General features: G+C 34.4%; 2 protein-coding genes across 5 annotated transcripts in view; both read right to left on the bottom strand.

The window, feature by feature from the left end:
- The window catches only part of LOC114289781 (galactokinase), a 136,375-nt gene extending 110,856 nt beyond the window's left edge, over positions 1 to 25,519 (bottom strand). The window contains exon 1 of the mRNA XM_082878762.1: positions 25,418 to 25,519. Coding sequence (XP_082734888.1) covers positions 25,418 to 25,419 — 2 coding nt within the window. The 5' untranslated portion in view covers positions 25,420 to 25,519. The remainder of the gene's footprint in view (positions 1 to 25,417) is intronic.
- On the bottom strand, positions 234 to 25,587 carry LOC145795198 (uncharacterized). Of its 4 annotated transcripts, XM_082878773.1 has the most exons (3): positions 25,459 to 25,587; positions 25,273 to 25,339; positions 11,480 to 11,974 (listed from the first exon to the last, which is right to left on the bottom strand). In XM_082878773.1, exons 2-3 carry the CDS (start codon positions 25,329 to 25,331, stop codon positions 11,689 to 11,691), a joined length of 345 nt encoding a protein of 114 aa, XP_082734899.1. In that variant the 5' UTR covers positions 25,332 to 25,339; positions 25,459 to 25,587; the 3' UTR covers positions 11,480 to 11,688. The 4 variants fall into 4 exon arrangements, 2 of the variants coding, with proteins under 2 accessions (XP_082734898.1, XP_082734899.1); XR_014335664.1 differs by lacking the exons at positions 11,480 to 11,974; positions 25,459 to 25,587 and adding an exon at positions 234 to 611 and having other exon boundaries at positions 25,273 to 25,411; XM_082878772.1 differs by lacking the exon at positions 25,459 to 25,587 and having other exon boundaries at positions 11,386 to 11,974; positions 25,273 to 25,411.
- Positions 25,588 to 26,559: the final 972 nt, after the last annotated feature.

Here is a 26,559-nt window from a genome sequence, read left to right as displayed (position 1 = left end):
TATTTGTTGATTAAGATAGAATAAGTTACACTTCTAATTTGACTCAAATTTCACTTTAGTCCTTACCATTTTAATTTAAATAATTCGATTCCTACCTTTTAAGTCTGATTTCAATTTAATCCTTCCATTCAAATTAAATATTAAAACTTACAATATTGTAATACGTGTCAGTCTCCCAAGAAGTGCATGAAAAAATTAGCTAGTATTTAGACAAAAAGACCAAATTAAAACTGGACTTTAAGTGTAAGAATCAAATTGAAATTTAGTCAACCTACAAAGGTGAAAAATGTAATTCCCCCTAAGATTTAAAACACCCGATATATCCAAGTCAAACATTGCTAAGTACTCGTAAGACAATAATCAACCAACCTAATTTCACCAGAAGTAATGCAACAGTGAAATAGGTTAAATACTTCTGGTTAACTAAATTAAAAATCCAGTGCAGCAAATTATGTTTTACAGAAACATTGATTTGAGCAAAATAATTATATTCTGTAAATAGGATTGAAGTCTCTCCAAAGCTGTTCTTTTGAAACATATAGCTGATAATCCCAAGACTTCATATGCTTTGATTCATGCCATGCCACCCAACTTCTAAACTTCATCTTCATCTGTAATTAAAAGTTAGAATCTTACAAAAACTTTTACAGAAAAGCAAAAGCAGAGACATCTAATTTATGCTACGAAACACATTTATAAACCAAATCATCTCCAAACAATTAGATTAGCTGGCTTATAAAAAAGTTCAAACCACAAAAAGGAAAAACTGTACGAGTTCCTGCATGAACAATGCTAATTAAAATCCCACAAGTTCCAAATCCCAAACATGGGTAAGACGAACACAACACAAAAGAGTAATTTATGAATCGTGTACCATGGGGCACATAATGGGAACGTTCAGAAAAAGAAAAAGAGATAGGAGAAAAAAAGAAAAAAGAAAAAAGAAAAAGAGTTCAAAAAAATTAAAAATTTGAGGTTTTATTTTTTTATTTTATCAAATTGTTCGATGACAACAAAATTTCTCATAACCTGATGCCCTTCCAACTTCTGACAGTCAAGACTCAAGACCGGACACTTAGTTTGACCAAATGATTAGTCCACTAAAATGCACCACATTTATGATTTAAGATATTAAACCCTACGTGTAACCAAATCTTTAAAAAAATTGTATATGCTAGAATCCTTTTTTCAGATTCTCCAATCTCCAAGTAAATTCTACAGCAAAACAAATGATGGAAAGCCAACCTAACAATAGAAAGTCCATTTACTAGTGATAAATAAATCAAATGCACCAATGCTCAAAATAAGGACATGAAACCTGAACATCCCAAAGATAACCTAACAATGGAATTCCTTAGGCCTCTTTTGTGATAAATAATACAGATGCACCGATGTTCCACTATTTGGTTAGTTGTGTGCGTTGGAGTAAGGATTGGTGCCGCATCATACCATCGGTGACAACCCCTAAAACCCATGCGGGGTTGGCTTTCCCATAGTGTATTGGTCTAGTAAACCACAAATATGGGATTAGGGACTAGTCGCCTAGGTTAAAGACACAATTGTGTTCTAGTTAGATTCAATTGTGTTCTAGTAAACCATAAATACGAGATTAGGAACTACTGGCATGTAAACCTGACTAGTTTGCTTTCAGACTTATAAGATGACTTAGCTCACAGGCTTGTACTATTTTAAGGATATGTAATTAATATATTTGGGCTGTGAACACACTCATGGCTTTTTGAAGCCTAACTCTAGAGATGTTACGTTTGTAATTTAACTCAAACTATTATCGATGCCTTAGCAATTTATTCCAAGTACTTGGCATATGCAATCAAACTCATTGAGATATTTGGAAATTGGAGAAAAGTACTCCTTTATTTAAATTTCTCCCAAATTTGTTTCTGTCATCTGAGTCATTATTGACAAACTAGCAACAGCGACCTTGAGTTCCTAGTTATGTCATCTTAGTCATTATTGGCATGCCAAAGCTAATTTCACCCATCATGTGAAAGCGAAACCCTTGTCCAACATGGACCTAAGGATGTTGAATATTGGTGAAAAATTGAACAGTGTGACCGAAGGACCCACAGGAACAATGTGATACAAAACATTGGACTCTACCTAAGCTTCCTCAAATGGAAGCTTTCCAAAATGTTTTTCTCTAATGGGAAATTGGGAAATTTTCACTGAACTAACTTGTTGAGTTACTTGACTTGCTACATCAGGACAGACTTCCTTACAAATTTCATCTTGTTGCATACAGAAATCATCCTATCGTCTACGGAATTGATCGTCAAAATCAGAATGGATTTGATTTATGATGTTGGTTTGAAGGACCGCCATGTCTTGATTGGTTGGGACATGTGGGTTTAATGATAGTCATGAAGTTGTTTTGAATGGTGGTCAAGTCCTTATGACAGATGGCCGTGTTCATGTTCTATTCTAAGGTGCGTTTGGTCCAATAAGGCTTGTTGGTCATAGAAATCACTAATGGTCACAGTGGCGTAAGGGAGGAAAATGGTTTACGCTAATATTTAAAATGGCAAAAAATAAATAAATTATGTCCTACTCACAACACGTACAAAGGAATGTGAATGCGATGAGAGTGCCAATTCTAGAGTTTTCAACAAAAGTAGTGTGGGTATGGATGCAACAATGGCTTTTTGGTAGGGGAATAAAAATGGAAAAGGAAAAAGGATAGAAAATTGTTGATATACCATTTTGTCCTACGTATTTTTATTTTTTTTTTAAACAAGGAAAAAGGGTAAATATACCATCGCCTGGACTTTTCCATTCTTATTATTTACATTCCAGCAATCTATACATATGTAAATATACATCGCAGTATTATATTATTGTCCCTAGTATAGTATGTAGTAAATAAATATACTATCGTCCGAACTTTCTAACTTAATAAATATACAAAATATATATAGTAAATATATGTAGTATTATACTACTATTTGCCCTAGCGCAATATATAATAAATATGCTGCCACCTAGGCTTTTCTTTTCCCACACTAAAAATAATATATTTTATCACTCATACACCATCTAGGCATATTAAAGCCATCATTCCATCAGTTTGGCCTCATTCCATCAGTTTAGCCACTATAGAAAGATACATGCTAATATCACCATGGAAAACATAAATTCGATAAACTTCACAATCAATACAATGTCATCTTCACAGCAAGTCTATAATCAATACTAGTACAGGAAGCTCACATTGATATTATCATAGAAAGAACAAATTGAATAAATTCCACAATCAATACATTGTCGTCTTTCTAAAGACATGTTCTTTTAAATATAACAGGTAACAGGTCATCCAAAAACCCAAGTCAGCATTCATAGGAATTAACAAGGTTTAGGGAAGTCAATACCAAAAGGGCGATGTAGGGTGCATAACACCTTCCCTACTCGTAACATAAAACCCGCGGACTCAACTTTGATTTACATTGACCAAAATGAGAATCACTAATATGAAACATACCCAATCTAGCATGCTTGTAAACAAAAATACAAAGTATTGGCTCAAAAACAAAACTATTTACTCTATGTTAGGTGGTGACTCTAAATTTTCAGTAAATTAAAAAGGCCTGATTAAAGTAATTGGATATTATTTCCATCGTTGCAATAAAAACTTCAATTTTTAGTCTAGTTTTCTTATAAACAATTGATTGTCAAAATCCGAGCACGACAAAAATAAATTAGAACCTAATTTGCAATTGACTTGAAAGCAATAAATATTGATACTAGCCAAGATTTAGTGTAGAAGAGTCATAGCTTAGCAAGGAATTAGTAGCCCATTGATAATGCAACAAACTCCAACTAGAGGTGATAAATGAAGGGATAGCAATGGAACAAAATTTAAGATTCTTTTTTGTTTCTCCGATGTTCAAAGTGTACTTATGGGATATAAAAAGTGGAAACTGTAAATAAGGTAAAGAAAGAAAGTCATTGTTGAAGATGTGTTGGACAATGGGTTAATTTTGTTGGTTCGGATCTTGGTTTGGATATTGGATTTGGGTCAGATCCTGATCTGACCTTTCAACTAATGAATCAGGGGCATGCCAAGACTTATAAACCAATTGTGGAAAATGGATCTTCTCCTTTATGATAAAAGACACGATTTGATTCAAAAATAGACCCAAACTGCTACCCCTCACTAATGAACATGTCAGTGGCAACAAAGAAAGCAATGATCATGACAAACAATTAGGAAAGATGGGTATGGTTTTGTCTCGAATCTTCTAGCGACAATGGAACGCAATGACAACAATCTTGATTACACAAAAGACAACCAAACCAAAACAAAAAAGAACGAAGGACTAGTCATTGTCCTAGTGATGAATGGCAACACAAACTGAAGCAACAATGTAAGAGTTGATAATGGAACTTTGGCAGTGGCAAGCAATCACAAAGACTATGATTACTGGTTAACAACTATGGATCAGATTTAGCTGACACTATTGATGTAGTCCTGTAGGGGAAAAGGCAGAGAAGAGAAAAAAAATATATAAAGAAAGAAAAATAATAGAGCTCTTATTCTAAATTCAATGTCCATTCTTAATATAAAAAATATCTCTCAATGACAATAGCCATAGTATCTACAGGCTGCCCACAAAGCCAAAATATACAGATAAAGGGAGCTTCTATTTGCACACCACAAGTTGTCTCAATACACACATTTCCTAATTTTTTTTTTATTACAATTGTATCCCTTGAGCAAATTACCATCAAGGATTAAATGGACACACCTTCCCTCCAGCCACCTTCACCGCCAGTCACAACCCTCTGTCGCTCCTGACCTCCGCTTGCTATCACCAGCCTTATGAACGACCCCCCTCCCCCAGTAGAGATGAAGCTCAAAAACTAGTAGCAAAAGAGAGTTCCAGTTTGTTGTCTATGCACCGGTTCATTAAGTGACAAAAATGGGAATGGTGTTCATGTTGGTGGGAAAAGAACACAATGCGAAAAATAACATCCAGGAACCTATGAAAGCATTGATTGAGGAATTGCATGATGTCTTTCTAGATGAGTTGCCTCCAAGGTGGCCATCCTTGAGGGACATACAACATCAGATTGATCTGATTCCAAGAGCAAATTTGCCAAATCGTCCCCATTATCGAATGAGTCCAAAGCAACATGAAGAGCTTCACCGTTAGGTAGATAAGCAAGTGGCAAAGGAACATGTTAGAGAGAGCCTCAGTGCGTGTGCAGTACCAATAATATTGACTCCCAAGGTAGAAGCAGTGTGTCAGTGACCAATACCAAAGAATATTCATGATGTGTGTAGCTTTCACGGGCTGGCCTCATTCTATCAGAGGTTCATTCCTAACTTCAGTCCAATCATGGCGCCTATTACAGACTGCATTAAGGCTTAGAGGTTCTCTTGGATAGAGGCTGCAACAAAAGCATTTCAATAGATCAAGCAAAAGTTGACTTCAAACATCTGTGCTCATATTGCCAAAATTTTCTTAGCCCTTTGAGTTACACTGTTACATATCAAAAGTAGGTATTGGTGTTGTTTTGAGTCAAGATGGCCAGCCGATTGCGTACTAGAGTGAGAAGCTTAAGAGCAATTACAATACCTATGACATAGAGTTCTACTCCACTATTGAAGCCTTGAAGCACTGATATTCTTATCTGTCCCAAAGTGAATTTATTATGTTTTCTTACCATGATGCTTTTTGAAGCACATAAACAGCCAAGATAAGCTCTCATCGAGGCATGCCGATTGGATCGCATACTTGCAGCAATTCACTTTTGTTATCAAGCACAAGTCGGGGCCTGAACAAGGTGGCTATTGAAACTTAACCAATGTTCCCTTTTGCTCACTACTATAAGGACCAAGGTACTTGGGTTTGATTCCTTTCAAGAGTTATTGGTTGCTAATCCCTATTTTTCTAATATTATTGCTGAAATTGAATTAGGTCAATGGCCTGACTTTATTATCTACGACGGCTTTCTCTTCAAAGGCAACCAGTTGTGTGCTCTTAAATTGAGCCTACGATTGAAATTTATTAAGGAGTTGCATAAAGAGGGCCATGTTAGGCACGACAAGGCCTTACAATTACTGGTCAGCTCCTACTTCTGGCTTTCCATGAGGAAAGAAGTTGCCAAGTTCATGGACGGGTGTTGCACCAGCCAAGTGTCAAAGGGAACAACGGCAAACGCGGGATTATATATGCCGCTACCAATACCTTGTCAACCATGGACTGATGTTAGAATGGATTTTTTTTGGGGGCTTCCATATACACAATGAGGTTGTGATTCCATCTATGTGGTCATGGACAGATTTTCTAAAAGGCCCATTTCATTGCATCGAGAAGACAATAGATGCTATAAATGTGGCACAATTGTATTTTTGAGGAGTCTATTGCCTACATGGGCTACCACAATCCATTGTGTCAGACAAGGATAGCCGATTTCTCAATCATTTTTGGAGATGTTTGTCTAATACAAAGCTTGACTTTAATTGTTCCTTGGGAAATTCATTGCGGTGTTTGGTAGGGGATCATTTGAAATCATAGGACTAGAAATTGCACTTGTAACCCTTCAGAAAATTGAAGTTTTGATTTCAGTCCCTTTTATGTTAACTATGGTTATTAACCACGAGCTCCATTGGACTTGGCACCTGTGCCAAACTGAAAGAGTGTCAATGAAAAAGCAGAAGATCTTATTAGCAACCTATAGGAAGTCCACAAATTTTGTTTATGTCGTTCTCAAAGAAGACAAAATTTTAGCCTGCGAGTACAACAAATTGGTAGCCAGAAAAATTGGGCCATTAGAGATTGTGAAAAGATCTCATTCGCACTACCGACGTGTTCCACATCAAACATCTCATTAGGAGTGTTCATAAAACTAAATCACTTGAGCAAACTGAGCCAATCCAACCGATCTAACACCATTTTGGACGATTTCAATGGTTGAACAGTCAAAAATGGATTGAAATTAAGAATTTTGTGCGGATTTCGATCGAATTACGAGCGTATTAATTGAAAAACTGCATAAACTGATCTGACTGAATATAATTATAATTAAATTAATAATGGTGTTTACACATGTTGCCTTTTAATGGTGGATTATGTTTCCCAAGAACCTTAGTTGTACACACAACATTTTCATCAATGACTTCTGCAATCAATAGTTGGGCAATGGCCTTACCTAGTCTCAGAGACTTTAATTTTCACTCCAACTCTCTCTTTTCATCTTCTTTTTCACCATTTCATCTACCTTTTTGTCTCTATCACCTTGCCATCTATCCTACTTCCCTCTCTCTCTCTCTCTCTCTCTCTCTCTCTCTAAAAGACAAACTCTAATAGAAAACTATGGGACTTAGAGTCCTTGGAACTTCAAGATAAAATACTCTCATCTCTCAATCATTTCTGCGTCTCTCGCTCTTCCCTGTCAATCTTCAGTCTTCCTCTCTGCGATGGTGGCAAATGTTGGTAGTTATCAACGGTGTGGCAGTGGTGGTGGTGTCGATGAGCGATGGTCATGGCATGGTGAGTCTCCCTTCTCTCTTTTCTGTATTTTCTTCCTCCATTATCTTAATTTCAATTTGTTTGTATGTATATGAGTTTATGGTTTTATTTTTATTTTTTTTTAACTTTGAATCATATTTTTCCCATTTTTTTCCTTCAACCTCTTTCTATAATAGATTTGTGAAATCGACCAAACCTACCACCTAATCGATTGTCTTGACTTGGACGATTTCGAATAGTAGGTCGGTTGACAACGGATGAGGGTAAACCCCGACATGCAAACACCCCTACATTCCATATTGGGGAGACAATTTTGATGAGAAGGCTACGAATTCGAGGGTTAATTCTTCCTACCTTGGAGGTGATGGCGCAGCGTGTGGCCATAAAATTTGTAGATCAAATGGATAGGCATGTGCCCAAACAAGGCACAAGGCATTAGCAGGAATCAAACGGCACGTGCCCAAAATCGCGCAAAATTTGGTGGGTTGATGGAAAATATTGTTCTGATCAAGATCCGTTGCTATGCCATGGACCACAATAGATTTTGGAAAATTCCATCATTTAGGCCATCAATTTCGAGATTTAGCCATTTTTGGAAAGATTTGCAACTTCAATTACTCTTAGCGCACAAGTCAGAATTCAATTCCGTCGAATTTGTGATTATCGTAGTAGCCTACATTACTAATTTCTTTGTTTTATTTCAATATTTCTATTTTTGGAAATTTTTATTGTATTTGCTTATTTTTTGTTTTGCTCATTAAAAAACTGTTGATTTTGGTTGTTCCTAGTACATTAGGGTGGTTGTCATTATAAAAAATCATTGTAAGCCTTACGAGTGAATAGTTTAGAGAATTAATACAATTTTGAGTTTTTATTCTTTTTCCAACCTTTGGTATTTATTTCAAATCAACCATTGTTGAGCCTTTATTCTTTGTATTCCATTTGAATCAACGAGTTTAGAGAAGGATCTTGTTTCTGGGTAATCATCTCTGAATCAACAGACCATAAAATCGTCACTATCACACATTCTTGCTACATCACTTAGGTTGGGAGTAGAGCTCGAATACCTCGCTCATAAACACTAGAGGACTTGTGAATTAGAGGCTAGAATACAAGTTGAGTTGGGGCACTAAAACCAGTTTGTAAGAGGGGCCTTAACCAAGACGCGACACCCTGATGGTCGTATCATATCTCTAGGCCACTCGACACACCCAAAAAGGGATGTAACAAGCCTACCTATGTCCACGTATCCAAGTATGTTACATCCCCGAGGCCTACATCAAATGTTGTAGAGTTGATCCAATTTCCCTCCAATTTGCCAAGCCTAAAACAGTGATCCACCTATCATCAGTTGAGTTGGCTATGCAAGACAACACATCTACATTTCCTTGCTCTTCTGACATACAAGCTCTCCACTGCCACCCCTCTTTTCCAAGGCTACCGTTGGCTCTCTCCTCTGCCACCTCTAGTCCATATTAGTGCCTGCTTACCATCTTCATAACTCCTCTACAACCATTACACAATGATCAACCATTTCTACCCCTAACGTTTTGCGAAAGTACTTTCCTCATCTTACCACCCATTTATTTTAACATCCTCATTTATGCTACACTCAATTTTACAAATTTATTGTTTCGTAGTTGCCTAACATTCAGTGCCATAAAGCATTGCAGACCTCAAAGTTAAAGATTTTTCTTTCAAATTTGTTGCTATCTAGCACATCTCCATTTGAGCCAACCTACTTTGATAACTAAAGTTTCATCATTTTCAATCTTTCCACTTTCTGGTATCTCATGGTTTTCAATCTACACTATTTTACTGTTTCTACTTGTGTTAGTAACAAAGTTACATTTCCATGCAAAAAGACTCGCAAGAAAACATACCCGAGGAATCAATGGACCACGCTCTTCTATCTATAGCATGACGACTCAAGAAAACATTTTGAACAATAACTAACAATAATCAAAAGTCACTAGCATCCGTATCATTTAAATTTCTAAAAATTTTGATATTCTAAGAAATGGAAGCCTCGCGGGAACTGGCAAGAAAAGTGATGGGAGCATTGTGACTTGTGAGAGCAAGATAAACGGAAAAGGCACATAAACAAATGATCAAAGGAGTCCTCCACAATCCAAACATTCTCTCAAAGAGAGATTCTCTCAATTACCAACCATGAGAGGAATGAAATTTTAAAAATATAAAATCCCTTACAAATGCACAATGCATTTCCATCGAGATCTAGAGTTGGCCCAAAAAACCAAATGAATCCCAACCATTGTGTTGGATCCCATACTTGGTAGGGTAAAAGACTATTTTACCCTTGATGTAATAGAAAGAAGGTAATGTCACATCAAAACTTTTTGGTCGAGTAAAAGGTAATTTTGGTGGTTGTTTTTTTAGAGGATGCCAAACTCATTTTAGAGGTGTTCTGGATTTTTTTTGGCTTTTTGGTTTTTTCAGAAGAAGCTAGCTTATTTAGAACAAGGCATTATTAGTCACAGAATGCCATGAAGTATCTTATTTAATAAAAAAAATCCCCATAACCATTACCCTAATAATGCCTTGTTCTTAGCAATAATATTCCCAATGGAAAAACCCTCTCCCTCTTGACACTTTGCAATAATACTCTTAGCAATTAAAACTTGTTCTATAATTGTGCAATATCAAGGGTTATCAAGGGTCATATGTTCTCGAAACCATAGGATCAAATCCTTTCCTACTATCTTGTTTCAACATTAATCTTGACCAAACTCATATCAATTTGCCTCACTGGTGCAAATCTTTTATGGCTAGACAAATCGATTGTACTGTTCATCTCTCCAACTTTACTTTCTTCAATTGTCTAGATTCTCCCTCACCAACAAGTGCCACTTACTTGCAACAAAAAAATCAACGATAACTTCAGAAAAGTGATATAGAATCCATGACCTACTTTTCACTCTTCTTTGTTCTCTTCATATACTCTGAAAAATCAAAAAGTCAAAAAGTCACCATCCTATTTAAATCACAAATATCACTTCTTTAACACATCACTTCAAACCCAACCCATATAAAAAATACACTTATTTAGAACATCCCAAACAACCCCTTAATCATGCCTTAGTTGCTAAGTATTTGAACCCATAATAACCCTAAAGCTGTCATTCTCAATCCTAGACATTTCTTAACCCTAAAGATTAAGTGATATGATTGCCATGGCACAACTGAACGGTTTGAAGCCATATCATCTTCCCACCAACTTCAACTAGGTGCTTAAAATATGTGCTGGGCAAATCTTGACGAGGCACGGCACCATTCTATTATAATAAAATTAATGTGTTTGTACAAAAACAATAATCATTTATTTTTGACAAAAATAATGTTGTAGTGACATTTTTTAAAATATCACAAAAATTCATATCATTTTTTTTTAAATATCACAAAAATTCATATCATTTGTTATATATATATTTTTTAATCTAGAAATTCTAATTATATAACACTACTCCTGTTGTTATTATTATGAGGATCAGGATCACGTTAACAACCACCATCTGATTTGTGGTTGAGACCAAAATTTTCATAGCTAATTCATACACCATGGATTTGCTAGACAACCAATTAGATTGTGCACATCGGCCAAATTAGCAAAATTCTGTCCTACATTTACATACACAGTCCCCACGTTTATAATTTTATATATAAAATTTTAGATTTTTCGATGAATAAAAAAGATTTTGCAATTGAAAATTTTTGAGCAATTACAAATTTTATAGACAATTTTGGAGGAAAAAAATGTGATAGACCTGAAAAAATATTTATGAGTTGTGTGTCATATATTTAATCATGTGAAGGTTTGAGAAGTGGGAAAGATCTTACAAAGGAAAAAGATTGGTGATGGTGGCTCTAAGTAGAAAAGAACAAAATGGGAAAGAGTTTGACTGCAACATTTCAACGCCATATACAAGCAAAGTGATTTTTCTTAATTTTCTTCCCATATTTTTGGGATATTAACTTGGTACGTTAGTTTATAGGATATTCTGTCATATCAAAAAGGGATTCCCTTCATTTACTTACATGATGACGGATTCGATTACTCAATAAGCACAATTCCAATTTTCCAAATCATATGCTTGCAGATGCTCAAGGTTTTGGAAACCCGAAAGACCGCTGCACGTATACAAAACCGCTCGCTTGGGAAGAGCCCCTAAGGCGATCACAGAGATGGGTGACAGCCTACATAACGCTTGACCAGAGGATTGAACATAATAGAAAGCTCACTTAGTACCCAGTGAGACTTGAGGAAACCATTGGCCTCTTCAAAATCATAAGCAGTGAGCTCATCCCCTTTTGCTGACAAAGCCCCCCTCAAATTCAATTCCAACACTGGAACTTCCTTAAGAACCCCGTCAAACAAGCAAAAACCAGCCTGGGTATAAATTCTAAGCCTGTGTCCCCAAGCAAAGTAGTCGAGGATAGTTTCACCACCAGTTTTACCGAAGCTGAGAGGATTGGGCAGGAATATCAGTGATGGGATCAAAGGCAAAAGCATCTAAACAGAAATGGTCTTTACAAGATCAAGACCAATTCTCCACAATTTATAGAATATAATTGACAAAATTCCATATAAACTAAAAAGAGAAGGAAGTGAGAAATATTACATCTGTTAGGTCACCAACAGATACAAACGACATATGATTAATAACAAAAATAATAACAATCAAGTTTGATAGTTAAACCAAAAAATAGTAATAATCGAAGTCGTATCATTAAAAGTACCAAGCTTGGTGAGGAAGGCTTGAATTCTGGAAGAAAAGAACTCAAATCCACAACAAAAGTGGAAGGCACCACAAAAAAAGAACTCAAATCCATGAATTCTAGAAGAGGCATCATTTCACTAGCTATGTCAGTAGTTAATGAGACGTGCTATGGGACAAGTCTGGGAAAAGTGGAAGGCATGCACAGGGTTTTGATGCTGGGAAAAGTGGGGGTGTCTGTTTTGTTCATTTGCAACCTCGTACTCGTGGGAAACTCGATTATAAGGCTGTACGTTGTGTCTTTATTGGTTATTCTACTACTCAGAATGCTATGATCTTTACACTTGCAAAGTGTATGTTAGTATGGATGTTACTTTCCGTGAATCTAAGAGATGGCCTTCTTTCCTTCTTCTCTGCCATCTTCTTCGGGGGATAGTGTTATTGCGGATGAGGAGATGGCCTATCAACATAAATTATCTTTTTTCCTTTCTAGTCAGCGAATTGTGGCGAGGGGGAGCCTAATAGTTGGATAAGGTTGATCTTAAGACTAACACTTCTCCTGACTGGTGGTCGTTTGGATAGGGTTGATCTTATTCTCGACGTCCGAAAGCGCAAGCTTCCCTTGTGCCACTAGACCCATCATCATAGGTAATGCACCTCAGTCAATTCGGATCTGCACAGGCCCAGCATTAACTTAAATATGATGTTGGACCAAGCCCAGTTCAAGGGATTATTAATTGGAGGTCTGAACCACATAAGAAGTGAATGGAAATTGAAACAGGATGAAGCCCAAATCACAAAATATCAATCACCAGCCCAACCCTCCTCAATACCAGCAGACCCATCATTAACTTAAATATGAAGCCCAAATCACAAAATATCAATCACCAGCCCCCACCCATCCATTGAGGAAATCAGGAGGTCCAATGGAATCAAATAAGCAGAAATAAAACAAATAAGAGTAATCAATACGAACCAAGACTTGGTACGTGGTTGTTATTTTTGCAATAAAACTACTAAATCCTTTTAATTTTTTTTCGTCATTGTATGCTAACATTGAGAAGATTTAATCATATCCTTATTGTACTTAAAGTTCACTGGATTTAAGGAGATTAAGTGGTAGCACTAGCAGTTTGTTATTCTAATCTGTTAGATAGGGTGACCCCATTTTAAAGTTGCTGATTTTGATTCAAGATGGCTGTTCATAGTATGTTTCGTCCTTTCGGGATATATGTTTGAATCCTCAATTTGTTTTCCCTCTCATTGATTCTGAGTTTCCTGAAAGGTTGAGTAAGCCTTTTATTGGCATATTGGGTTAAGTGCATGTCTATGTCATATTTGCTATTTATCAAAGTAATTCATTCATTTGTTTTTTTTGTCTTTTCATTCAAATTTTTTTGGTCATTTACTCTGTAGGGATATATTTAGGCCTAGTTTGGGAAGACTAAGGCCAAGTTTGGCTAACAAAAAAAAGTGCACTTATTTCATCTTTTTATCTTTTTTGGGTCACATCAATCAATATCTTCTCTCTACTTTTTCTACACATAATACAAAAAAAATCAAAAAGTACACTTATTTAGTCTTCCCAAACTTGGCCTAAATAAGTGCACTTTTTGACTTTTTATGAAATATGGGTTGGGTTTGAAGTGATGTGTTAGAGAGGTAATGTGACTTATAGCGACTTTTTGTCTTTTTTTAATCATGCCAAACTTGGCCTTAATGGCATCATATACTTCAGATGTATTGAGACAACCACATGGAGAAATTTGTGCAAACAATGTCTACTTGATTTATGGAAATGCCAAGTTGGGCAAAACTGTAAATCCGAGAAGACATTTTGAGGATGACATTGACAAATTTTGACCCTTTGGACTTAAAAGAGAGATTTAACCATGTCACAGAACTTGTGGATGTCATCCCCAAATGTATTCTCATACCACTTAGGATTTACAGCTTTGCCCAACTTGGCATTTCCATAAACCAAGTAGACATTGTTTGCACAAATTTCTCCATGTGGTTGTCTCAATACATCTGAAGTATATGATGCCATTAAGTATATCCTTACAGAGTAAATGACCAAAAAAATTTGAATGAAAAGACAAAAAAACAAAGGAATGAATTACTTGGATAAATAGCAAACATGACATAGAAATGCACTTATCCCAAGATGCCAATAAAAAACTTATTCAACCTTTCAGGATACTCAGAATCAATGAGAGGGTTTTTCATCACCCAATCGTGTAGAGTTCATTCTACCACCTCTGTGAAAAGCACCTTATTGCCAAAAAAACTACTTTGACACTTTCCAATTACTCTCAGTAAATACAGGCTGCAGTGACTCGTCGCAAACTCGTACCACCATCGTAAATCTTTTGATTGTGACTTAAGGTGATACACCACTTTTATACTATTTTGTGTACTTCCAATGTAACCAGTATACATGTTTGAATCCTCAATTTGTTTTCTTTCTGAAAATTGTATTTCAAATGCTCTAGCAGGCTAGAGTCATATAATTAAAACAAAATATATGGATAAAAAGTTACCTATACGATAATATGGATAAAATATTCTAAAAAATAGAGGTAATGGATGAAGCATACTATGGTATCTGGATCAACAACCATCTTGAATCAAAATCAGCAACTGTAAAATGGGGTCACTCTCTGTAACAGATTGGAATAACAAACCACAATAAATAGTTAACATCCTGCTAGTGCTACCACTTAATCTCCTAAATCCAGACCATTGACAAAGCTAGCAAACTATAAGTACAGTAAGAATATGAAGACAATTAGATCTTCTCAATAACGCATACAATGACAGAAAAAATTAAAAGGTTCTGATTCAATAGACCGGCAAAGGATCTAGCAGTTTTATTGCAAAAATAACAACCACGTCAGTTCCCCACATCACAAGCAATACATGTACCAGATGTGAACTCATAAAACTAAACTAACAAGTAACAAATTACTCTACTAAACAATAATTGTACCACCAAAGTATAGACTAATGAATCTCATGAAAATGTTAGCGTCTTAAATTGTAATATCCCTACGGTTATCATCAATTTTTCAGACTTGAGTGCACATACGAAGATGAATGCAGCTGCATGAGCTTAACTTAGAGAATCAAAGGTAAAAGAATCAATATATAGTAAAAAGAAACCTGATGCATGATTGCAAGGCTAAGAAGGTCAACTTAACATTCTGCGCTGATGTTTCAAGCTAAGATAGTCCAAGTGATCATAGTCTTTATTTCAAGGTCAATTAGAAGAAATGGACACAAGGTCTGGAATTTAGTATTATAATTTAAAACAGTTAAAAGAAAAATATAAATCTCTCTTTCTTAGGTCCACATAGACACAAGTACATACCATATGTATTGATCGTATAGGGAGGGGTGGGGGGGGTGGGGGAGGAGGGGAACTATTAGATCACCACTAGTCCCAAAAACTTGAGATGTTAAGAAATGAGCTCAATAAATACATCAAGCTCAAAAGCTTAAGTTGTCTTGAAATGAGCTCAACAATGTATATCAAGCTCTTCAATAGGGACAAGTGACTTTTAGAATGCTGTCATATCAGCATCCACAGAGGAACAAAGCCCATTATATGGCTCCCATTCATCTTAGCACCCTTATCTTCATCATAAATCTTGGAACCCTCTATTTCCAAGCCCCTTAGATTGGATAAGCTTGGATGCTACCCGGCAAAAGTAAAATGTTCCAATCCTATTGAACAAAAAGATGTCAAACCTAAGGTAGAAAACAACAACATTATTCAAAAAGTGATGTAAATCAAAAGATCAAAACCAGTTCGTTTATGTAAAACTCTTTGCCAAAGTAAACCTCAATAGAACACATACACACACAACAAATACAAGTATTTCAAATTGAAAATCAACCCATAAAAGAAGAGGAATGCAAAGGGCAAGTCATATAATATCTATTAAAAAAGGAATATCTCCATAAAATAAGAGTAAAGGGGGCAAGTCATATAATATCTGACTACATACAACATTCTATTCCCTCTCCACTTGCTATTGCAAAGAACCAATTGCAACATGATGCCAAGCTCAGTTGATGAAAAACCATAAGAAAACAAAAGAAATAAAATTCAAACCAATGGCTCAAATTTTCCATTGGCTTTCTTCCTCCGAACTTTCTCAACAACCCTTTTTGTCTCAATATTCAAATTTTATAGTAGATGATGTACTATTATATATCATGTGAGATTATATTGTATCCCATTGTAGTAGATGTACTATTATAGTAGATGTACCATTAATTAAAAAATATGATTGTTAATAATATTTGCCCTTAATTAAAAAATAACAAAATAAAAAGATGCATTTTATAATCCAAATTTTAAAAATAAAATAGCATGTATCATCCATCTATTAATGTTATATAAGATTTGGAGTAATTAGAGTTTGATGGAATAAAAAAAAAATTCGTCCAACTTAACTTGAAATAATACTCAGATGGATAAATATTTTCAAAATTTTCAATAATTAATTCTTTATTATAATTTTATCCCTAATATTGATTGGACCTAACTAATAATCCAAGTTGTTTTGTTAATTATTGTAACAATCATATTTAAAATAATCATATGTATATATTTTTTCTCATTAAAAGAAAATGGAAGGAAGGGTGAACAATGCATGGAAACCCTCCTTAGATGTGATCATAGAAGCCCCCACCAGCAAGAAGCCAAACAAGAGGGACGAGCCCACAAGCACAGGAGATCCACATGCCCTCCTTCAAGTACTCAACAACGTATTACAACAATATTTTTGTGGCTATAAACAGTTACCTATTGTTACAAAATAGTTTGTCACAATATGTCCTAATTTAATTTTTATTGCAACAAATTTATTGTGATGAAACTAATTCATAGCAGTATTTAACTCCCACTGGCTTTAAAACTTCCGACCATGGAATTTGTGACGAACTATAAGGACAAAATAATTTTCATCACAATAAATTTACTTATTGCAAAAAATTAGTTTCGTAACAATAACCAAATTTTGTTTAGTGCAAAAACAAAGGTTATAAAAGCTTTAGACTAATCAACTGAGTGATAATCAAAATTACTACATTGAATTCTATCTGCCTATACAATTTCTTAGCTGCTAAGTTCAATCAAGTAGAAGATCAAATGGCATTTACATGAAGTATCTCAACAAATGGCTACAATGTCGGTGGTAGTATTTGTGATTGTATTTGTGTCAAGTGGGTGAGTGAAAAATTTCTTCTTTCTCCCATAATCCTATTCAATGAATTTAATTAAAATTTGATTACTAACTTTGTACACACATTAGATAAGTTAGTATTTAAAACGGCAAATTTGCTGATTACTTCAAGCTAATTAATTACTTTTTTGGCTGATGCATCAAATGTTGATAAAGCAAACACGTTCATTAATACCTAGGCTGGCAAGTTTGGCAGGCTTTTCACTCCACCACGAAGGCGATAACCTAAATGACCACAATTAGCATAATAATCAACGTTATACACGTCAAAGAAACTATAATTTAATCCGTGAAACCAATAAATTACCTCTTAACAATGAATCAAGCAATTAACTTCATGACAAATGCCTAATTAATTAAAAATTCCAATTGAAATAGCTAGGACTATACCAGTCATGAAGTTGAATGATGAAAGAAAATTCAAAACTAGCCTTTGGACAAGCATAAGTGTGTCAGTTTATTAACAAAAAAATAGTGAATTTACGTATTCGGTGATATGAAAACAGTTTCTTATCGGATTCTTATAATTTTTAATTTCAAAATAAGTGTCAGTTTCTTAAAACAATTATTGTTGTTATACTCTCTCTTTCTTATTACTATGAAGTAGGTGTCCTGCTTCTTTTGTATTTGTACAGATTTTTAGTATTTACTATTTACAAAACCAATAATATAACAAAGAAGCATATGGAACATTCTTTATTGGAAGTCACTGGAACTAATTTTCAACTAGGACATTTGTTAAGTGGGAAAAAAATTTAGCTAGAACCATAAGCGTAATTTTTTTTCTTTATGTATTGACGTTTACTTTGTTGGGCATATTTGTTGGGTTGAGAAGGCTTCAAATGCCTGTGGCACTAAGCAAAGGAGTGGGAAGCCCTAATGCAATCAAATGGGAAGTATGTCAAGATAAGCACCACGAAACCACAATGTAGCCTTTTGTATGACACATTATTAAATTAGCTCAGATAACTTCAAAGGAAAAAGGTGATAGCTTTTGACATTTGCCGTCTAAATGGAAGAACCAAGAAACAAGGACATGAAAGACAGAAATGGTGGTTTTTAATGCTCCATTGTTGTCTTCTTAGTTCTCTGGTTTTCTTTTTCTTTTCTTTTTTAAATTTTGTAGAGGCGAGACGAGGCGAGGCGAGGCGAGGCGAGGCGAGGTGAACATAACCACTCTCTTGCTACTTGCTAGTTACACGTTTCATTGTTGTGCAATTCTATAACTACATAGGAGGAATTGCATGCGAACCGGAAAGAGAAATACAGATATATACCATCAAGGAGAACGACCGGTTGCTTCTTTCCTAGACCAATCTTTTTTCTCTTTTGATACTCAGACTTCCTCTTTGATATTCTCTCTTCAGTCAGCCATGGAGATAGGGACTCGCAGTAAAAGATAAAAAAACAAAAAAAAAAACACACCCACAAAAGGTGGGGTAGGGTTTCCTTCCGCTAAATTCTCACCCAAAGAGAGGGGTAGGGTTTTCCTTCAATTACAACGGAAAAAGGCTTCCACTCATCAAGTTCACCTTTGTGGGGCCTTTCACATGACCCATTTTTATAATATTATCATTCATTCTTTTGGCCCATTTTGATAATCTGATTTATTTATTCTTTTGATATTTATATGTAAATTATTCACAGACAAAATTTATTTAGTTCGATAATTTTAATCATATTTAATTACTTATTGTTTTTTTTTTCTCTAAATAAATGATGAAAATACATAGGTATAATCACCAACTATATCTGATTTTTTTTAATTAATAGTCTACATACAAGAAATTGGAAGTTGAATGATTCATATCATTGAAATAAACCCCAATGACTTGACTAGATAGTCCAAATCGTTTATGAGAATTGGATACAAATCCTTCCCATCATAACCGGCCTTTTTGATTGTTAATCTATTCTATTATATAAAACCTACAAATAAATTAGTGTAAATTGCCAAAAAAAAAAAAAATTCCCAAAGTAATTCTAAACTTGATAGTTGTTCCTCTCATATTTAACTGCTTCAAATATAAGTGTCATAATTATGAAATCTAAGTACTTTAAACAATTGTCATGATACACACGTTATGTGTGTACCCTTAATATTATAATATATAACATAAAGCTTACAATTAAATTAGTGCAGACATGTCATATATATATATATATATATTAAAAATGCCCACAAGAGTCAGCTATGCTATTATTCAAATTTTTTAAAATATTTAATGCACGTGATTTTTTTCAACCACAAATTATGTGCTCTCAGCCTTCTAGTTATTTATAAAATACTATAGCTTGGAAATTATTTAGCAAACTCACAACCGTTTTTGAAATTGCAAGTTAGATCCTCAATGGCTCAAGTTAAAATAGCTTTGTCAAAATTATTTTTTGGCTTACTACAATGCACAAAACTTATTTTTTTGGTTATACCATTCTAATAGGGACTTGCCATTTTGGCACAACCAAATGCCAAATTCAAATTTTGGTTGTAAATTGTTCTAAAATTGTGTTCAAATTTGGGTTCTAAATTGTTCTAAAATTTTGTACAATCTATAAACTTTTCGTATTCAAAAAATTTGAGGGTTCCAAATTAAATTTGGAAAGCTGAATTTCTAGAAGGATCTTTATTGAGTTTTTGTAATTTTATAAATTTTACTGTGGTTTGAAAATTTATGGTAGAGTTTTGATTTGTAGAAGTTGTGAAACTAACAGTTGACACAGAAAAACCAAATGACACACCATTAGATTTTGGTTGTTCAAAAAAACAGCTAATTTTGGTTGCAAAACTGATTTGACTTTGCCATTTTTTGGCATGGCAAATGACACACCATTAGAGTAGTGCATTTGTGAAGCCACGTTATTTTTTGGCTTTGGCAAGGCAAATAGAAAAACCATTGGAGTTGCTCTTAGAATCCAAGTTTATTCTCAACTGTGCTAGAAGTGAGGAAAAAAATCCGGGGACTTGTAAAATTATTCTATACACTTTCTAATTTATTTTTATTTTTTTGAAATTGATATTTCAAATTGTGTTTTTAGATTAAGGTGAAACGATTTAGATGTGGTTTGGTAACTTTTACATTTTATTATTTTTATTTTACAAAAAATATTAAATATGTTTATGTTTATTTTAGGTAAAAATGAAAATAAAAAACAAATTTGACGTAAATGTTTTAAGAAACTTATTTTGGAAAAAAGTGAAAGAATTGGTCTGTTTAGACGGTTGAAGATGATGGCCAGATGTGGTTGTTTGCCTTCGAAGGTGGCGGCCGAAAGTAAGTGCCACTGGTGGGATTTGGTTAGTGGTGGCCAAAAGTGATTGCCAATAGTGAGAGGTCATGGTCGTAAGTGGTTGACGATCGGAACTAATGGCCGCTCAGTCATCTAAAGTGCTAGTTAAAGCTTGTTTCTAAAAAGAAGTGGTGCAAGTGGGAGGTGATTGGTGACCAAGGGAAGTGGTGGCCGAAAGTGGTGGAAATAATTAGTGGGTGATGATTGAAAAGGGTGGAAGAAAGAGGAAGAAATGGGGGGCAAAAATTAAGGCCTCGTTTGGGAACAAGCTTTTTTAGTAACTTTTTGGCTTTTTGGCTAAAATGTGGTGGAAAAAAAAACTAATATGTTTGGATGAATTTTTGACTTTTTACGAAAAGTTGTGCAAAAAGTAAAGAGAAAAGGAAATTTTTGACTTTTTGGTATGGGTTGTTGGCTTTTTGATTTTTTAGTGACTTTTTGGCTAAAAGAGCCATTTGCCAAACAAAGCCTAAATTGTGAAACCAGTTTTTTTGTGTTTAGAAAATTTTTGTAAACAAAAACATAAACCAAACAAAATTTTATTTACAATTTCAAAAATTCTGAACGGAAGAAAGAAAGAAAGAAAATCTAAATGGTGTTGGATCACAACTGTGTTTGTTGGCAAGAGCATTTGCACTGAAAACATATTGACATGCATCCCTATCTAACTTGGATAAAAAATTTTGAACACGTGATGTTATTTATCGTTAAATTTATTTTATCATTTCATCATAATTGTCATGTATGATTGAAATATTTTAGAGCAAATTACACTGTTAGCCTTGAATTTTGTCCATCATGTCATTTTAGTCCCTACACTTTCAATTGGCTTGATTTTAACCCTTGATTTTTTATTTTGTGTCAATCTAGTTCAATTGATAATACTGATTGTGATTTTTGTCAAAAAATGATTACTAAGTTAGTTGAGCTTAATTTACTGAGTTAGATAAATTTAAAATTTTACTCTTAAAAGCATGACACATATTCTTATGTGCACATTTTTCATAAAAAAACCAATAACAATTATAATCAATTGGACCAAATTGAGACAATATCATAAATTCAGAGCCAAAATCAAGCCAATTGAAATTATAAGGATCAAAATAACATGAGTGTCAAAGAATACCGGTGTAATTTGTCCAATATTTTATCTCAAGTCTTCATCTTCTATAGGGGTGTACGTGGTTTGGTTTGGTCTGGTCAGAATTATGAAAAAATTTAGCACCAAACTGTAACGCCCTCAAAATAATGACAATAAACCCATCAGATAAGACATGCATTTACATTTAAACTAACCGCATTCCTTTCATTCATTAGAATTCCAAGACATAAGTATTACATGTTAACCTCATAACAAAATGCCCTACGGGCTTACAGCTTTCCAAGTTAACACTTGGTTACAACAAAGAGTTCTAACTCGTTTACACATTAAGCCCATGGCTTGAAATTACATGTAATACATCAAAAGTAAAACGACAAAACTATGCCCGCCACTAGCCTCCCAGCTATGTCCTTGGAGGTGGCATGCTTCCTGTACCTGAAAATGATATTCCCATATAGGGTGAGCCACAGCCCAGTAGAAATACACTAAACCAACCATGGACAATGACTAAAACATTAGCAATTGATAGTTGGTCAACACTGATACAATCACATAAATTACATATTTATGTCAACGACTTACAAGTCCCAATTACTTTTCATTTTCCCTTTTTCAACAGATAAGCATGCTAGCTCTATCATCATTTCCATAGATATGTATAAAAACTATATCTCACATTCAGATAAGCATAAAAGCTATACCCACATTCTCAACAGATATGTATATCAACAATATCCACAGATAAGCATACAAGCTGTATCCACACTCTACAACAGATATGTATATCAACAATATCCACAGATAAGCATACAAGCTGTATCCACACTTCACAAAGATAAGCATATGAGCTCTATCTTCACTTCTCTAGACAAGCATATGAGCTCTGTCTACGGAGTTCATCCCCTATCTCCTCCCAATACCTATCCGGTTTAGAGGTACATCCCCTATCTTCCCCTAAACCGCGGAGTACATCCCCTATCTCCTCCTCTACACATAACGTATATAAACACATTGGTTCTATATACAATCACACAATACACACAATTAATGTATTCTATCAACCGTCAAGTTCCATGACACATTCCATTGATTAGTTTCCGTTTACCTAATCATCATGCATTGTCTACAACAATCTCGACTATCCTCCACCGATAGCCCAAAGCAGTTATTTCTAAAACAGAAAATAAATGCACAAATGGATATTCAATCAACATTTCATTTCCTCATTTCTCACCAATTAATTATCCCAATTAATTAAACAATGTAATTAGGCCATTTTCCATAATTACCATTTCAACCCTTAGGTCCCATTTTCATCAATGATTCAACAATCATTCTATTTTTCTATGCCAGACATGCATCTAGGTTTATTATGAATAAAACCCCAACTTTTGTAAAATTACACAAAAGCCCCAAACTTTCACAAATTTACCAAACCAAGCCCAACATCTCAAAATACCAAAATTTAAAGACAAAACCCATAGAGAGGAGTAGGATATCCCTACCTCAATTTCGGAGTCCCAAAGGAGAAGACGACAAAACCCAACGTGCTCCAAAACCCGAGATTTTCAGATTAAAATGAAGCCCTCGACGATCAACAACCTTTTTGTAAAGGCCAAAGGTGAGTAAATCACTCCTACTAGATCAAAACCTAGAGAGAAGGTAGAGTCTAGAGTGAGAGGATCAACAATGGTGATTTTGGAAAAGTAAGAGAGAGAAGAGAAAGTGAAAAAGTGATTTGAAAAGTCACAATTTCGGGACTTTAACCCAGGTCTCCGCTCGAGCGTAAAACACCCCGCTCGAGCGGCCACTCACAGACTTCCGCTCGAGCGGCCAACCTCCCGCTCGAGCGCAGAATGCACTCGCCCAGCACTTTTGCAGAACCAGGCCTCCGCTCGAGCTCCCAACCCTACGCTCGAGCTCACAACACTGCACAACAAGATACTGGATGGATGTAATCTACGCTCGAGCGCCAACACCTCCGCTCGAGCGTACAGGCCAAAAATCTGGGCAACTAGTTTTGGTTTCTAAACTCAACCAACCTGTAACAAACCCGCTCAACACATCCTATAACTCAAATACAAAGTAAGAAAGGATGTAAACAAGATAATAAACAACTACCAACATCCACGGACACATGTCCGGATCACTATACAACAAGGGTAAACCTGGGATCGCTATTGAATCTTTCAGTTTTGGTGGTTGAAGAATCGAAATAAACCACATATTACAATTCAATTTTGTTGGTTTTGTCAATTTGGTGTAGAAGAAGGATTCACATGAAATTTTAAAATATTTCATAAAAACTTGTAAAATTCCACATTGGGAATAAATGAAGAAAAATAGTGAAAATGTCTCCCTCCTAGTTTTTATTACAAAAATTGAATTATTAATCACTTAAAATATAAAAGTTTTTAAATATAATATTTCAATTGATTCTGTTTATATGTAAAAAATTTCAAAATCAAAACAGGCCACACAATATGAAAACTAGACATAAAACTAAAATTTTGATCAATTTTGAGCGATCGTTTCGGTTTCATTGATTTTTCTTACACCCCTAATCTTTCAGTTTATATTAATGTAAAAATTTTCAAAATCGAAATAGAATACCAGTATAAAAAAATGCATCGAAAACTTAAATTTCGGTTGATCTTGAGTGGTCAGTTCGGTTTCATCGATTTTTTTTACACCCCTAATCTTTCATGTGACATGGTAAGTTCTACTATTTTTTTAATATGATTTTTTTTTACACATGTACGTGACTTTTATAGTATAAACACAAGAGGTCAAATGAAGCCGTTGATAAATAATAGCTCTCTCATTTTATTTCACCTTTTTATATGTACTTATGCAATAACAATAGTGTGCATGTATAGTATTTATTATATTTATAAAATAATAAAACATACCAGACCATATGAGAAAGCAAATTGTTATTCATACAAAATTTATCACTAAAATGACGTGGCAATGACATTTTTGCAACAAAACATCATTTAAATGGGGAATTTATTTTAAAATATAAGTCCCAACATAGAAACAGTAAGGTCCCAATTTATTTAAATGAAGAAACAGATTTGAAACAGTAGAAAATCCAAAAAATTCAGAATCAAACCCAATTTATACAATTTTTTTTGCCAAGTTCACAAATTTCAGAATAAATTTGACAAACCCAAATTCGGTTTCTCTTTTCTTTTTTTTTTAATCATTTATCACCAAATCAGTTGATCCAAATGGAGTGTAAAAATCAGATGGCTATTATCACAATAAACCAAACCAAAATCAGATGGATGTTCTTTGAAGATCAAAATAAATATCAAAATAAAATAAATGGATGAACAAAAATTAAACCAAAAATCAAAATAAATAATTACGAAAAATCGGAGAGCACAGACCTGAGTTGTTTGAAGATCTGGAGACGCTTGAGTTCTTTGAAGATCCGGTTTGAAGCCATCGCGAGACCTGAGTTTGAAAAATCGCGATCACCTCCACATCAACAACCAGAAAAATAAACAAAAATCAAAGCATATATATATATACATGATGTGTATATAGACGGAGAGCGAGAGAGAGAGAGAGACAGATCGGAGAGTAAAGAGATCGAAGAGTATAGAGATTGGTGAAGAGAGGGAAGACAGTGCGAAAGTGAGAGAGAGATCAGTTTGAGGAGAGGGAAGATAGTGCGAGAGAGAGAGAGAGAGATCGGTTTGAGATCGGTTTGAGGAGAGAGAGGGAAGACAGAGTGACTGGGAGAGGGAAGACGGTGTGATGAGAGTGAGAGGAGAGGGTTGGATGATTCTAGAGAATCATCTCAACCATTGAACATTTTAGACGTGGACGGTTGTGATCTACCACTCTGCCCTTACACCAAGGATCCTCTAGAGTGAAATTTCCCTAAAATTTCCTAGAGTGCTATATTGTGTGGTTGAGATTTACTGGTAAGTCACATCAGAAAAATTGATGTGACTTGCCAATAAATCTCAACCATACACTGTAGCACTTTAGAAAACTTTAGGAAAAAATCACTCTAGAGGATCCTTGCTCCTGCCCTTAAAACAGCCGTTGTGTTCTGTTTGGTTTTAAAAAAAAAAAAAATTTAATAACAACAGTTATCTTTAAACGGCTATTTTTTTTTCAAACGGTAATATTTCAAATTTCTATAGCTAATTAGTAATTGTTTATTTTTTGTATATAGTTAAAAAAATTTATTAAATATGTAATGATATATTTTTTTGTGGGGTGAATTATATTTAAATTTTTTTTCAATTTCTCATTTTTTTTTTCATTTTTTATATTTGTCTAGATAGAAATAATATAAATATATAATTTTTTTTACAAACAAGTAAAAAAATGTCACAAAAGAAAAAAAATAAACAAAAATAAAATTACAAAAAAACTTATATCCAAACAACACTTACAAATTTAGAAATAAAGTTAGTTAAGATTTGCTAAAATAACAAATGACTATTTGAGCACCATTGTTATAATTTGACAAAACAACACTATTCATTGCCAAATTATAGCAATAGCAATGGCAATAACATTATAGCAGCAATAGTTGTCGTTCAAAATCGATTTATTATGTATACAAGTCAAACTTGAAAGTACAATTTATTGGACTTAATCTAACAACTAGGAATTGTTTGATTCGCTAAAACAAGTTAAAATAATTATTCCTTAGA

This window comes from Camellia sinensis, chromosome 7 (assembly GCF_055761805.1).
Source record: "Camellia sinensis isolate YWXY chromosome 7, ASM5576180v1, whole genome shotgun sequence".
In the NCBI taxonomy this organism is placed as follows: Eukaryota; Viridiplantae; Streptophyta; class Magnoliopsida; order Ericales; family Theaceae; genus Camellia; species Camellia sinensis.
Note: the sequence above shows the minus strand (reverse complement) of the source record. Positions and strands in the feature narration are given on the sequence as shown.

Bases quoted from the DNA above. Each gene is read 5' to 3' on its own strand.
- LOC145795198 (XM_082878773.1), bottom strand. From the start codon at position 25,331: ATGGCTTCAAACCGGATCTTCAAAGAACTCAAGCGTCTCCAGATCTTC. The intron at 11,975-25,272 runs GTCTGTGCTCTC...CAATCCTCTCAG, and splicing joins CAGATCTTCAAACAACTCAG to CTTCGGTAAAACTGGTGGTG.